The sequence below is a fragment of the Heliangelus exortis genome, chromosome 5 (assembly GCF_036169615.1).
Source record: "Heliangelus exortis chromosome 5, bHelExo1.hap1, whole genome shotgun sequence".
Classification (NCBI taxonomy): Eukaryota; Metazoa; Chordata; class Aves; order Apodiformes; family Trochilidae; genus Heliangelus; species Heliangelus exortis.
Window position 1 is genome coordinate 10,449,057 of NC_092426.1, and position 15,176 is coordinate 10,464,232.

At 36.7% G+C, this 15,176-nt stretch overlaps 2 protein-coding genes across 15 annotated transcripts in view; one reads left to right on the plus strand and one right to left on the minus strand.

Moving 5' to 3' along the window:
- EXOC3L4 (exocyst complex component 3 like 4) overlaps positions 1-15,176 on the minus strand; it is a 360,645-nt gene that overhangs the window by 206,635 nt on the left and 138,834 nt on the right. The window lies entirely within an intron of this gene.
- The window catches only part of CDC42BPB (CDC42 binding protein kinase beta), an 88,588-nt gene that overhangs the window by 52,796 nt on the left and 20,616 nt on the right, over positions 1-15,176 (plus strand). For 11 of the 14 annotated variants that reach the window (XM_071745505.1, XM_071745498.1, XM_071745499.1 and 8 more), the window contains exons 9-23: positions 858-937; positions 1,896-2,062; positions 2,194-2,313; positions 4,072-4,205; positions 5,228-5,470; positions 6,707-6,817; positions 7,256-7,500; positions 7,686-7,791; positions 8,277-8,401; positions 9,165-9,270; positions 10,719-10,867; positions 11,496-11,590; positions 11,680-11,759; positions 14,385-14,474; positions 14,912-14,986. In XM_071745505.1, the coding sequence (XP_071601606.1) occupies positions 858-937; positions 1,896-2,062; positions 2,194-2,313; positions 4,072-4,205; positions 5,228-5,470; positions 6,707-6,817; positions 7,256-7,500; positions 7,686-7,791; positions 8,277-8,401; positions 9,165-9,270; positions 10,719-10,867; positions 11,496-11,590; positions 11,680-11,759; positions 14,385-14,474; positions 14,912-14,986 (1,926 nt within the window). The remainder of the gene's footprint in view (positions 1-857; positions 938-1,895; positions 2,063-2,193; positions 2,314-4,071; positions 4,206-5,227; positions 5,471-6,706; positions 6,818-7,255; positions 7,501-7,685; positions 7,792-8,276; positions 8,402-9,164; positions 9,271-10,718; positions 10,868-11,495; positions 11,591-11,679; positions 11,760-14,384; positions 14,475-14,911; positions 14,987-15,176) is intronic. The other 3 variants (XM_071745501.1, XM_071745495.1, XM_071745503.1) reach the window with 1 other exon arrangement.

Here is a 15,176-nt window from a genome sequence, read left to right on the forward strand (position 1 = left end):
GCATTTTGGGTTATCAGAAATTGTGAGCTGCTTTTCTAAATTATAGCAGTTATTATACCTAAATGGATACTGTTGCATGGTCAGTCAAAGTTAAAAGATATTTCAGTGGGAGAAAAGTCTTAGTTGCTCTTTTAGTTTACCTTTAGAAGGATATATGTGAAAGTATTCCATTTCAGAGTTAAAAAAATAATCTTCAGAAATACATATATTTTCTCCATGCAGCTTGCAGTCCAAGCTGTCAAGGTGAGAGTGTTCACAATTGTACTTCTCCACTCACTTAAGAACCAGGAGGCTGATTTTTGCAGTTGGAACATTGGTTTTCACTTCCTTCATTTCTGTTGTGTAGCAGTTCACAAATTTAAAAAAAAAAAAAAAATTACAAAAAAGAGTCAGGAGAAGGACAGAGCTTTTGTAGTAATTTGTTTATTAGCTTATTCCCTGAAATTAAGACCTTTTGGCATTTTTTTTTTAATTACATATCTAACAGTAACTAGCATACTAAAACTAACAGCATACATTTTGGTGCTGAGTCACTTTCAATTCAGAACTTGAAAATTTGCATTTTCTTTTCCTGATTATATTGTGCTCTGAACTTGTTAAAATGCAACCTTTTCAAGTGCCAGTTCAAGAGGCTCCTAAATTTAGGTCATTTTATTACGTGACTTAATCTGAAATAAAGTTCATCCAGGGAGAAAGGAAGGCTGTACAATGAAGCATGACTGCCAATTGTCAATTGGTGTGTGCTAAGATAAGTCTTTCCATTAGCTGTCTCTCTTCAGCTGTTTGAGGCTATGTCAAATGCCTTGAGCTTTGTGTGGGTTCTCTTTTGGGTTTTCATACATGTTGTTTTCATGCAGGAAGTGGTGCCACCAAGTTCTCATACAGGCTTTTCTGGATTGCATTTACCATTCGTTGGGTTTACATACACAACTGATAGGTAAGCAAAGGATATATTGTCCATTAAACTTGTTTCCAAAATGCAGGTAGTACTAGGAAATTCTCATTTTTATAAACATGTAGAAAAATTTATGTCTGTAGGTGTACCTGTGGGTAAAATTTTATCCCCCCTTTTGTTTTTCCAGTTCTCTGAGCATATTTTGATCAGGCCTGTGAAGAGTAGATGCTTTTGTATTTAATATTTTAGCTGTTTAAAGGAATGAAAGTTACAGGACTAGATGTGTCACTTGAAGTTTAGAATAAACTTGCTGTTCCTGCATTGAGAAGCTGAGAACAAGTCTTGTTCACTCTGCCAGGAATAGCTCAGGATAGCTCAGTGGTCCAACACCCTGTTGGTAGGCTAAGTTAATGTAGGCAGTTCTGAGCATGGGCAAAGTGGCTCATCTGCACATTTCTGAACTGGCTTTAGAGATCCTCTGAACATACAGTTGTTCTGCACTACTTGTTACTCCATTGTTTGCCTCTGGTGGGGTTTGTTACCCCATGCAGTACTACTTCAGGAAGAACCCAGTACACATATCTCACCCTTTTCATAGCAAAACCTTTTCATAGTGTAAATCCATCTTTGTCATGGTTCAAACTAAACTTTTGGATTTGTCCCTCAGCCTTCAGTGCAAGGTGCACTTAACCTGCTTGCTTCTCTGTCAGATACTAGTAACCTTTGGCATAGGAGAGTTAACATTTTCTGTCACTGAGGCAGCTTGAAAATTGAACGTACATCCCCATCAGTGAAGTCCTGAATGATTCTACAGCAGCGTACACAGTACTAGGGAACAGTACCTTCACCTACCTTGACAACTGTCTCAACAGTAACAATGACAGCACCAATTGTTCTTGTAAATTTAAGGTGCATATATGGTGGAGTCCCAGCATGTCGGTGCTATAGACTGCTGTGAGGTTTTTTTCTTATTTATTAAAATTTACGTACTTGTTTTCAGCTCTTTATCTGATAGAGGCACTTTAAAGAGTGCAGTGCAGTCTGACACTGTAACCAAAGATATGGATGCACAGCGTGACTTAAAGAACACTTCACAAATAGAAGGCTATGAAAAGAAAATACGGAAATTAGAACAAGAAAAGCAAGATTTGAACAGAAAACTGCAAGGTTAGTGGTTTATTTTTGTTTGGATTCTTTGTTCTGCTGGTTTATGTTTGTTTGGATTCTTTGTTCTGCTCATTAGAAGGAATTGGAATTTATTTTATTCAAAGCCTTTTCCTTCCTTTCCTGATGTTCAGAATCTACACAGACAGTGCAGAACCTCCAGGGTCCAGTATGTGTTACAGTAAATACAAGCCGTGATAAGGAAATAAAAAAACTAAATGAAGAAATTGAACGGTTGAAGAACAAATTAACAGGTAAGCCTCCAGCATTATAGTAATGCAATTTAATGTTACTAGGAATAGCAAAGTATGTAGTGGTTTCTCAGCAAGTAGAATTAGTGTTCTTGAGGTGCTAAAAGTGGAGAGTCTAGAGTACAGTAAATTGTCTAGATGGGTTCCATTAAAATTTTTGTTGTGATGGCTCTGGAAATCTCAAAAGATCATATTTTCTTACTCCTTCGGGGTGGTAAGGGAGTTAATCTTTTGGAGGGTTTTTACTAAAGGTAAGAGTAAAAGGCAGGGGTGAGACAAGACTAGCTGCTCTTTAGTAACATAAGGAGATAGGTGGGAGGATGTGTAAGGGTAGTTCACATTTAAATATTTCTGAGCTTCTGCTCCCTTTGTGTTTCTGTCTGGTGATGCATTAATTAGGAAGCACTGAGCATTGCAGAAAAACAAATACTGGCATCTGTCCTGAGACAGGAGTGACTCATCCATATCACTGAAAATCTGTTGTTTGACAATGCTGTTAGTTTATCCATACAAACCTCCTGTTAGTATCTAATTTTTAAGTGGGAATCAGTGGTAAATAAAATGGTAGGTTTGAATCCTAATGATTTGGCAGAGGAGTTTATAGGGCCTGTGGTGTAGCATAAGTGAGTTCAGATGCTGAGTTGCTGATGCTGATTTTTCTTTTTTTCCTACAGTTTGGCAGCATACCCCTTTACAGGTGCATGCATTGCAAAAATCAGCTCAGCTCTCCTAAGTAGATTATCCTTCAGAAAAAAAAAAAAAACAGCTATCATTGTATATTCTGGAATTACGTTTGAGTCAAAAGAATTAGATAAGGTGCTACTTCTTCAAATGATTCAGGTTTATCCAGCTTGTCAGCCAATGGTGTTGTGTTAAATATAAACTCCAGCTGTATGATCTCATTTAAAAAGAAGTCATATTGGTTCATGTAAAGCAGGAGGAGAATTGTGCTGAATGAGAAAAGGCATTATACTTTATTCATTACAGCAGTAGTTGGGATCCCTGAATTCATAGGTCGTGTTTCCTGTTCTGCCACACATATCAGTGGAACTTCAGACAATTATTCCCTGTGCAGTTTCATATTTATTTGTTTAAAAGAAGTAGCAATTAAAACCAAGTGGAGAATTGCAGGTCATTTTCTTACTCTTAAGACTTAAGCAGAAATACATAAAGTTTGTTAGTTTGTTGTGCTTTAAATTTGATAATTTCAGTTCAAACTTGTTTTATTTTCTTTGAGAGTAAAGTGGGAGCAACCAGGAGAACATTCAGCCAGCAATATGGGCAGTCAGGTCTCTGGTCTGCCTGGTGCAGGATGATATTTCTTACCCAGATAGTGAGTTCTTATCTACTCCAGAAAGTAAATAGTTTTTTCCTGTCCTACTGGACACACTAAAGACTGGCTGTAGCCTTGCTTGTCATATAATGAAAGCTGTTTAGGAGACAAATTACTGAAACTGAAATTTCAACAGCTCAAGTTCATTTCAGTGTTTCCAAGGGCTATAAATTGCATTACTCCAGAACACAACAAAGGCCTGTGCTAAGGCTTTTTCATTGCAAGAGATCACAGTCTTTGGTGGGATTTATGTGTTAGTCTGAGAAAATTAAAATTATATTTTGGAGCTGTCAGTGCCACAAAATTTCCTTAAACAGTCCAAAGTAGTGGGAATAGTAAAGAAGTTGATTTTCCAAAGTGATGCCAGGTTGCTTGCCTTATTGGTGGTAATTTGAGACAGGTTACCTTTAATATGTATTAATCTACAGATATAAATAAACTGGAAGGACAGCTTGCAGATGCAGTGGCTTTTCGACAAGAACATGAAGACTCTGTACACAAGCTGAAAGGACTAGAAAAACAGTGCAGAGTGCTGCGGCAGGAGAAGGAGGAGCTTCATAAGGTATTGATCCAGAGATAGATACATTTTAAATGCTCATGTAAAGTAATTATAGAACAGTTTTGTTGTGGTTGCACTTTCCGTGTTTTAAACACTGCTTTTTAATACCATGTTAGTATGATACTATGTTAATATGATGGTAGTTAACCTGATAATTTCATTAGCAATACAGTAGTTTTCCAAAGTTGCTGGTATCTTACTTGTTTCAAATGTGTTCTGCTGGATGGAACAAACATGTGAAGAATAGTTTTAGTTTAACTGTTAAATTCTTCTCAACTGTTTCAGTATAGACAGGAGTTAAAATCAGATCTATGGCTAACCATCAGTCCTGTAGATACCAAAAAGCATATATGAAAGAGTTACTATAGCTAGATCACTGGTCCAGCATGAGCCCAGTTACTCTTTGTAATACCAAAAGGTTAATTACTGCCCTAGGGTGAGGATGACTTTTATGTAATTGCTAAGTTTATTTACTGTTGTGTAAATTACACCTTTGTTTGCTTGCTAAAATGAAACAGTATCTTAGTTCAAGTCAGCAAAATACTCTTTTTTAATAATTTTTCTCCAATTTCTAATGACTTTCTGTGGAACATTAACTTTGTATCTTAGTATTGTTAATTTTTTAACTACTTGCTATAAACAAACAGCTTTTATACTTTCATTGGAAGTATAAGAACTGCCCAGTTTTCTGAAGAATTTCAGGAGATTTGCTGCAGCATCTCAGTGCTGGTACAGTGTATTTGATGGCTGCCCTGCTAAAACATTCCTTTAAAGCAAGATTACTGTTGTGCAGGTACTTGGTAGTAATCTGAAATTAAGTTACTTAAAAGTGAGGTGGTCTTGTGCAGTCAGATTTATAAGGAAGACCTGTGGAATAGCATAGGTACTCATGGAGCTGCCACACAGAATAATGCTGTCTTGGTGTGTTATTGCAGCTGCTTATCAAAAAAACAACCCAAACCTGTGTGAGTCTTAGAAAGAATATACAGAGTTAAACAACTTTTCTATATTTTCATTTATACCAGCAACTTGCGGAAGCCTCGGAGAGATTAAAGACACAATCCAAAGAGCTGAGGGATGCCCATCAGCAAAGAAAGCTGGCTGTGCAGGAGTTCTCTGAACTTAGTGAGAGGATGGGAGATTTGCGGTCCCAAAAGCAAAAGCTGTCCCGTCAGCTCCGTGACAAAGAGGAAGAGGTGGAAATGAGCATGCAGAAAATTGATGCCATGCGACAAGACATCCGCAAATTGGAGAAGATCAGAAAAGAGGTAGCTTGATAATTAAAATACCTGCCAATAGCACGTTTCTGCTGCTGTGGGTCCAGTATCTCATATATGATTGTATTGAAAAATCAGGACTGCTAATAAGAATTTACTTTGTCTGTCTTTAAGAAATTATCCAGTAATTTTTCCATGTAACTTTGCTACCCATCACAAAAAGATCTTGTTTCAGAATGTTTTACTGATGTTTCAGTAAATGAATGGAATCTCCTTTTTTGTTTGTATTCAGGCTGATTTTAATCTGGAGAAATCTCTTCTTGCTATATTCCAAGCATTTTAGTGCTTGTGTTTTGATTCTTGTAGACACTGTCTTGTAAGTCAACTTGAAACCTAGAGAGCTTAATGTCTTCATGTGTTTTGGGTTTTTTTTCAACTGAGTTTTTCTCTTCAGCTGTAGGGGGAAATAGTGATACAGGCTAAATAGGTGTTTTTCCTTCCTCTGTAGTTAGTAATGTAGAGAATGTATATTAAGAATGTATAGAGAATGTATGTATAGTTTTACATAAGATTTAAGTGGATAACCAGAAGAGGGCATAAGAAACAGCTGTTGTGGTTAACCTGAAGTGTTTTAATCACTTAAAAATCATATTTTTTTTAATCTGGGTGAAACGCAGAGAAATTCAAGAGCTTTATAGACATTGTTAGAAAATGTCCAGCAAATTAAAAGGCAGTCCATGAAAATATAGTAAGATATACAGATTCTCAGACTCTTATCCATTAATAATAAGCAGTAGTTAACTTTGAAAGAGAAAGGAATCAGTGGCACCATATTTGATCCACAGGGGTATGGTACTTCAGCTCTGGAGCAGAGTGCAACAGGAATTTAAGTCTTGTTGCTTATTCAGTTAAATATTTCTGTGCAGGGCTTTATAATCAATCTCCTGTCTTCATTCTGGATACTTTCCTATTTCCCAACTGTAATTGACTTCCTAGTGCCTTTTCCTTCTCTTGGCATTAATAGAAGCTGTGCAGTTATCCCTTTACATGCTCTGTGTAGTTTGTTTCAGCACAACAAATGGTGTAGTGATAGTTCTCCTGTGTGAGATGTATGCTTTGATCCATGAAAGCAAAACAATTATGACATTCTGAGGTAACTGTTAATAGTGTTGGAACAAAACAGAAGTAAGAAGACACTTGTTGCTCATCCACGTGAGGGAAAAGACATGAATAATACAAGATAGTGCTGGCTTGTGTTGAAGTCACTTACAATTACTCTTATTGCAGCTGGAAGCCCAACTTGAAGAAGTTGTAGCAGAAGCATCAAAAGAACGCAAGCTCCGTGAGCATAGCGAGGTCTTCTCCAAGCAACTAGAAAATGAACTGGAAGCTCTAAAGGTTGCATATTCTTTGACAAACTTCTACTCCTGACATGGGAGCTGCAGTAGTTTTGCTCACTAAACTGTTGATATCTGTGGGTGGCTTAAAAGGCTGACCTAACCTGTTCAGATTGATTTGAAGATTTTTTCCTTGAAATGCTTTACTACCTCATTGGACAGTAATGTCTTGAAAATGTTCAGTTAATGAATATAAGCACAGTATGATCCAAATATGTTATCTCTGCAACCCATCTGAACTCTTTCTTTGAGTCATGTAATGACTCTTAGAGCAGTCACTTAGAGGGCTTAATGCTAGGGGACAGGCACCTTTTACATCATCAAGTGCCCAGATAAAAATTGTTCCAAAGTGCCACCAATTCAGCAATTCTAACTTTAAGTAATGTTCAGAAAATAAAAAGATCAGAGTCTTTTCCTGATGTTTTTTTCTCTTCTGCAGCTGAAGCAGGGAGGGCGGGCAGCAGGTGCCACACTGGAGCATCAGCAGGAGCTTTCTAAAATTAAGTCTGAGCTCGAAAAGAAAATTTTGTTTTATGAAGAGGAGTTGGTCCGACGAGAAGCGTCACATGTTTTGGAAGTAAAAAATGTGAAAAAAGAAGTACATGATTCAGAGAGCCATCAGCTTGCACTTCAGAAAGAGATAATGATATTAAAGGATAAATTAGAGAAAACAAAACGAGATAGGTGAGATTTCAGCCATGATTCATTAACTATGGTTATCTGGGGTTTTGTGTATTGCAGTGCAAAGGGATCTGGGCAGGGTGCTGTATCATCTTAACTCTGTTTATTCCTTTGTGAATTTTTCCTTTGTGAAAATCCTGGTCTGCAGGTTTACAGTGTAACTTTCTATTTTTTGTCCATCTCCTTAGGCACAGTGAAATGGAGGAAACAGTAGGAACAATGAAAGAGAAATATGAGCGTGAAAGATCTATGCTCTTAGAAGATAACAAAAAACTAACAACGGAAAATGAAAGGGTAATTAGGAAACATTTATAAGCACAATGTTACTCTTTGTTACTTTTAGATGTTGAAGTAGTCTACTCATTGATCAGAGAAGATCTGTGAAAGTTCAGGCAGTATCCAAATAAAACAAATGTAATTTTCCCCTAATAGGGAAAATTGGCAGAGAACTGGTTAAATAGTAACCTTAGTTTGTCAGTATTGCTCTTCATGTTTTCTTTTCTTCTGATTCCTTCATGTTCTTCAGTTAAACCTCATTCCTCTGCACTCATTTCTTCTCTTTTTCTTTGGATTGTTTTGTGAGAACTGGCAACGTGGTGTTTTGTGCTCAGGAGCTAGTTTCCAGTTCCCCCCAAAAGAGAACCTGTTCTTTTTTTGATCTGCATTAGAACTTGTGGATAGGTCTTGTTTGTTCTACTTCTCTAGGTGTGTAGACACAAACATATGTAAAAAGTCAGCAACTGAAGTAAAACATGGGTGAAATTAATCTTTTGTTTCAGCTTTGCTCCTTCGTGGACAAATTAACAGCACAGAACAGGCAGCTGGAAGATGAGCTCCAAGACCTAGCAGCAAAGAAGGAGTCTGTTGCTCATTGGGAAGCTCAGATTGCAGAAATCATTCAATGGTATGTGCTGTTCAGAGATCCAGATGACCAACTTTATCAACTTTGATTGGCTTTTTTTTTAATGAATAGCTAAGCTCTTTCTCTGTCTGAGATCAACCAAAGCACAGGACTTCTGAGTGTTGGTTAACTACACCTTTCTAGTATGGCTGTATAGTAATGACAAGTGAAACTGTCAGATGATATGAAGTACAAAGGAGAGGGGATTTGTGTCAAAGTGTGCCAGTCTTTAAACTGATCATTAAAATGCCCAATTTTGAACATTTTAATAAATTCATTCAGGAGGATGGTCATGATTTAAAAGGCCCATGTTAACACATATAACATCATTAGCTGTACTAGATAAGTACTTGCACTTAATTCTCAGGTCACTTCTTCCTTCTGTTAGTTGCTGGTTTAGCAAGTTGTGTGCAAGTGTTTTCAGCATGCAAGACAAGAAGGACTTGAAGGTAGCCATTGCAAAAATTGAACAGGCAATATGCAGATCATGTTCCAAACAGTAACAGTGAATTTCTGCAGAACTCTTGCTGATGGCAGAAGGAAAACTTCGGTTTCCCTAGCAACTGCCACAATCATGAGAATCAGATAGAAGAAAAATCTAAAGCAGGCAATCTAAGATATATTCAGTTTTCTGTTGCTGAGAGTTTTCCCTGCTGTGTCCATTTCTGCTATGTCCCTAAATCTAGTCTGATTATTTGGGGGTTTGGTATTTGGTGCTATGAGCCAGGAAACTGTTAAGTAACATTTTTTTGAAATTGCACAATAGGGTGAGTGATGAGAAGGATGCTCGTGGCTATCTCCAAGCATTAGCTTCCAAGATGACAGAAGAACTAGAATCATTGAGAAGTTCCAGTTTGGGATCACGAACACTGGTAAGAATATACTGAGCATTCAGGTTGTTCTGAGGATGTCTTAAGAAGCTATTTTCGTAGTTTCAGCTGCTGTCTTATCAATATGTGTTCATAATCAGAATTCTTTTCTAATCTAATAAATCTGCTGATAACTGTCTGGATTTTAGCTATTGTTTGTGAAATCCATGTGGGTCACCTGATCAGAATTTGATAGTTAGAGATGAGTGTTGTTTCTTACTAATATCTGCCATCACAAACTGCTTTAAGTGGTAGGGAGAAGAAACAGTAACTTAAACCATTAAAGGGTGTTAGAGAAATATACCTCACTTTGTTAGATGCAGATGAGTAATTTTAATTGCCTTTACAATGAGATCACAAAATAAGCTTTCTTTTGTGAAAAAGAATTAGCTGTGTATTGTTACAAACTAGTGACATATACTGAGATCCTGTGGCTTTATTTACATGCAGAACAGTCAGAGCTTATGCCATAATATTCCTATATAGTATTCCTATACAGAATTCCAAATAAAATCTGCAAAACAGAAGGGCCTCACAAAAGAGTATGGTTTCAGGGATTAAAACACTGGCAGGTACTAAATACCTGCATAAGGAAGGGAAGAGACATTTGCAGCTAGGCATGGAAGCTCACATCCCTAGCATTGCCAGTCAGCACAGTCTGACGTGCAAAGAGTCCACCTTCTACTGGTTAATACTCATAAAAAGTTCCTTGTCCCTTCCAAACCTATGACTAGGAGAAAATAAGGAAAGTTATGGCTTTCTGTGAGCTACCATGTGCCTGCATCATCAAGAGACTATTCTAATATTGAGAGGTTTAACAGGGAAAAAGGTAGGTTCGAATACAGTTGGCATTTTCTTCTTAACTACTGCCAGAATAAAGAGCACTATCTGTTCTTGACCTTACAACTGGTATTGTAACTTCAGCAGAACCTGATATAAGGCAGCTACTTATCCACATTAAAAAATGCCTCTCATTTTCATGACTGTTAATTGCAAGTTCATATGTGACTAGAAAAGTATCCATAAGATAATATGAGCAGTGAAAGTGAAAAATGCTTTGAAAAGCATTTCGATTTCACTTCACTCAATCCAAATCATTTGGATTGCAAGTCCAGTGTGTCACTGCAAGTTTTGTACTCTAGTTTTCTAGAGTGAATAGTGGAAACCAGCCAGTTTCAGTGGGCTCTCTCAGTTTTACTTCTATGTTCAGTGACCCAGCATTTTGGTTTCAGGTGTATAGTGTTAGTGGTTAACCAGTATAAAAATTGCTTGTTGCTTGGTTTTTGTTACAAAGTCTGACTATTGGCCAAGATCCATTTAGGAGGGACACAGTCCATAACTAATTAAAAGAAGAGTGTCTGAACCAGTGTGAAAGCTATTTCATGTCTTTGAACAACAGCATAAATATCTTTAAAGATTTGGTATTAATATTCAGTAACTTACCACAACAGGATCCACTTTGGAAAGTGCGACGCAGTCAGAAGTTGGATATGTCAGCTAGGCTGGAATTACAGTCTGCCCTTGATGCAGAAATTCGTGCCAAACAACTGGTTCAAGAAGAGCTACGAAAAGTTAAAGATGCAAACATGTCTTTTGAAAGGTAATAAGAGCCTTGGTTCTGTTTGGAGTTTAATGCACTTCTCTAAACTGCCAATTAGAATAGTAACTTCCTTAAAATGGCCCCTTGTGTGTGGGATATTGGACTTTGCCAGAAAAACCTGTTCTACAAACTGCACATTTTTAACATAGTCAAATGAGAACTGTAAAAATTCCAGTCAACATTTTATGCTGTGAATTTCTTGGTAATAAGATACAGATCTTAGACATCTGAGAAAAAACATTCTAAGAAATAATTCAAAGCGAATGCAATAACTTTTCTTAGATTAACTGGAGGTTAGACATATTCTTGGGAATTAAAAGCCAAACTAATATTAAAATAACTTCTGGCAGGTATGTGCAGTGATAGCAGGAGTCTGAAGTATGGTTTTCACTGTCTTATGGTGAGGTGCCTATTCAAAGGAAAATTAAAATTAATCTGCCTTCAAAAAACCCAAACAAAACTTCCCCCCCCCCAAAAAAAAAATTACCTATCTTTTTAAAAGAACTATTAAAAATTTTTTCTTTCCAAAACTCTGAGATGTAGGACCATAAATGAACAACCCTGTTCATTGACATTCCTGCCTTTGAGATACTTCAAACTGCATTTTGATCATATTTTGTTGCTTTAGTAAATTAAAGGAATCTGAAGCCAAAAATAGGGAACTGTTGGAAGAGATGGAAGGTTTGAAGAAAAAACTGGAAGAAAAATACAGAACAGATTCAGGTAATTAAAGTTAACTATTTTTTTAACAGAACCCTAACACCACCTGTTATGTTGCCTTTTAGCTAAGCCTGTTCTGCTTTGGGTTTTAGGTCTCAAACTTCCAGACTTTCAGGATTCCATTTTTGAATATTTCAACACCTCTCCTCTTGCACGTGATCTGACTTTCAGAGTGAGTTATTATATAAAGTAACCATGAAAATGTGATAGTGGAAATATATTTTTACTATGTAAAAGTAATTCTTGGGCACTATATGGCACATTTGGATCTGACATCTTAGCCAGATAAGTGTGACTCAGGATTGGATATCTAGTAGATGTCAAATTGCTTGGCATTTGGTAGGGAAGCTCACACCTTTTGGAAATACTCAAGTTCACATTGATTATTTCCTATTCTAGCTTCTTTGTTTAGGTTAATCTCAAACATTTGGCAGAATAATATATATTCAGGGTTCTCTGGAAAGGCTGGCACACCCTATTACTAATAAGGAATTAAATGCTTTGCAGTTGGAAGATGCTGGATGGTACAAGGAAAAACATTCACACGGTTCAAGAAGTGTTCAAACAGATATGTAAAATTCTTGGCTCCTGATCTTAATGGAGTGGTTAGAGTAGAAGGAACTGGGAAGAGAATCAGAGGGCCCACAGATGTTGGTATAATAAGTTCATTGTGACACACCCTCTGATCTTTAGAAAACTAATCATACAAATCATAGCTCCAAATGGGCGTTCCAGTTAAAAAGGTTTGTGCATTCCTGGAGGAAGCAGCTGTTAAATGCAACATTGAATCACATTTCCTTACTTCATGAACTTGATCCATGAAGATTTACTGAGTTATTTTTTTTCTGCAAAACATACAAATGGTTCAGGATAGAACCAAAAGCTGGAACTGGGAAGAGTAATCTGGTAGTTTTATGGAGCTGAGTTTAAGGGGCCCAGGATAAAACCTATTTGGTCTGGTTACATTTTTGTCTGAAATGTGTACTCACTGTATTTATTTATTTTTTTTTCAAATTTTCACTGTCACCAAAAAGAAAACCTATGGACATGTTTTGATATTTACATGTGCATACTCTGTGTATGTGCTCTTCCCAGTAACAAAATATCCAAATTGACTTTATGGCTGACACAGCAAGATGTGCTATGTGGATGAGATGGAGGGAAGAGAGAGGAGCATTATTTATGCTGCTATCTGTATAATAGTTTTTGTCTACTGACCTTGATATTTTCAAACAGTATATTAAAAAGTACCAGCTATACTTAAAACAGTAACATGCAGAATATCAAGCCCATAACTAATCAAGATTCTGTTCTGTGGATCCTGCAATAAATAAATAGTCACTATGGAAATGCAGGTAGTGTTTTCTGATGAATTACATATAAATGCTGAATCTGTACTTAATGACTTCCATTAACGATTTTTTTCCATGTATACTTACAAAGATAGTCTGTGTCATCTGCTCTGGGTTGATTTAGTTTTGATAAATATGATTTGGCCATATAAAACATTTTATTTAGCTAGCCTACTAATATTCCATCTGAAGTTTTCCTTTGGGTGATAAGTGATCATTTTTATCCCTCATATTCATTACAACAAAGGATTCTGTTTCCTCTTCGTCTACATCTTCTCTGCTAGCCTTTTGGGAAGAAGTAAGTTTTTGCTAGTAGTTTTGTCTCCTTATTTTGTTGTGACCTGTCATAGTAAAAATGGCCTTGTAAAGCTAGATACTTGCTTCTTCTTTGTTACTTAATCAGCAAAATAGACCTAGTTTTGTTCTCTTTCAATATGTCTTTACGGGCTTATTATTTTATATTTTTACTGTCTTTATGGCTAAAGATGAATCACACAGCATTTTAAATAGTTAATACTACCTAATAGTACAATTTGATTTTCAGTGTGTCAGCCCTACCAATCAGTTCATAACCCAGAAAAATAACACATATTTGAACATCCCTGGTGAGCTAACTGAACTTGAGCCATCTTCCTGTCTAAACTTGCTGGGAAGGGAGTGGCTCATTACCTTCAGTGTCAGTTACATCATTCATGTGAAGTCTAATTTGATGTTTGTTAATCTTGATCTCCATGATGTCCTCAAAGTACAGTAATACAGTATCCTGCTTCCACACCCAGCTTCTTTAGATCTGGAATTGTAGCATACTTCCCCCTTGTGCTGGCAATTAGTAGTTGCTTGTAAGTGTCAAATTAGCATCCAAGCTTTCTTTTAGTCTTAAATTTTAGTGAAATATAAAACTATGCTAGTAGATGGGATTCTTTTAATAGCCAACATGTTAATAAAATAGCCAGCCATTTTTAAACAGCTCTTCAGTTTTTAAAAGGTTGTGTAGTCCTACTTTAAGAATTTTTCCTGTGGCAGAATCACTGGCTGCTGAATGCTAGAAAAATCCTAGTGTAGTAAGCTGCCATGAGACATAAGCTATTTTATGGATGGTTGCCAAGCTTCTCAAACATCATTCCATACCTGTGTGCAAGAGATTAGACACAGCCGTGCTGGAAAAAAAGAAGACTGTTACAGCATTTATGTTGCCTACTATGAGGTTTTGCATTTCAGTCCTTCCAGCTTTACAGCTTTTTTGTCAGGTGGCAGGGTTTGTTTTGAGGGTAGATTTTTTCAGAGTTGAAAGTTGTTAGATGTGCTGTTTATAGAAATCAGCATTGCTTTTTGTTTTATTTTTGCCATGAGTTGTTGATTACAGCTATCTTGAAATTCCATTTTGTTGAGAACACTTCATCAGATGTGTGGTATCTAATCTAACATGTTTACTGTCACTTTTGCAGACCAGTTCTATTAGTGAGCAGGAAATTCAGGGTCCCAAGTCAGAAGTTTCACCATCTACTTCCATTGTAACAGCAGAGCAACAACAAGAGGTAAGGGAGCTGTTAATTTACCCTGAAAAGTAATTTCCTAGAAAGTCTCTCTGTCTTGTTCATGATAATTATATATTGCAGCATTCATTATGAAGACCAGGACTGAATGTTGCTTATTTGTGATGTGTCAGTGTTAATTGCCCCTGCTGTGAGGACAGTTGCAAATGAAACCTTTTTGCTGGCTGTGTATGTTGATGTACCTCATTTTCACATGTTTTTGTATTGGTCCTTGTTTGTTAGTGTGCAGGCTTTCCTGTGAGTGCTTTAAAATCCAATTTGTTTCTATTAAATCAGAATGGCAATGTTTACAATGATTAATTTTTTATAGTTTTTAAAAAAGCAAAAAAAAAAGCAAAAAACAATTAGCGTTGCCACCCTGAACTTAAAACAAATTCTTGAAGCTTCATCTTGCTCAATTCCAGTTTTTTGTGATTCAGGAACCAATTCGGCTTCAGAGGATGCCTGCTGCTCCTTCCCCCACCATTCAGTCCATTTCTCTAGCTGTACCAAAGGTAGGGGGACTGTGCTAACCTTATTCTAACCAACAAAGGAAAAAAATTATAATTGGTAAATTAGCCCTCCATGTTTGTTCTTGTCCTGTTTGGGTTTGTCATCTGTTTGTTTCTTAGGTCTGTGTTTTTTTATCAAATGTTTCCAAATGCAAGGTGATGGATTTTGATTTGTCAGAAAAAATATTTGGTT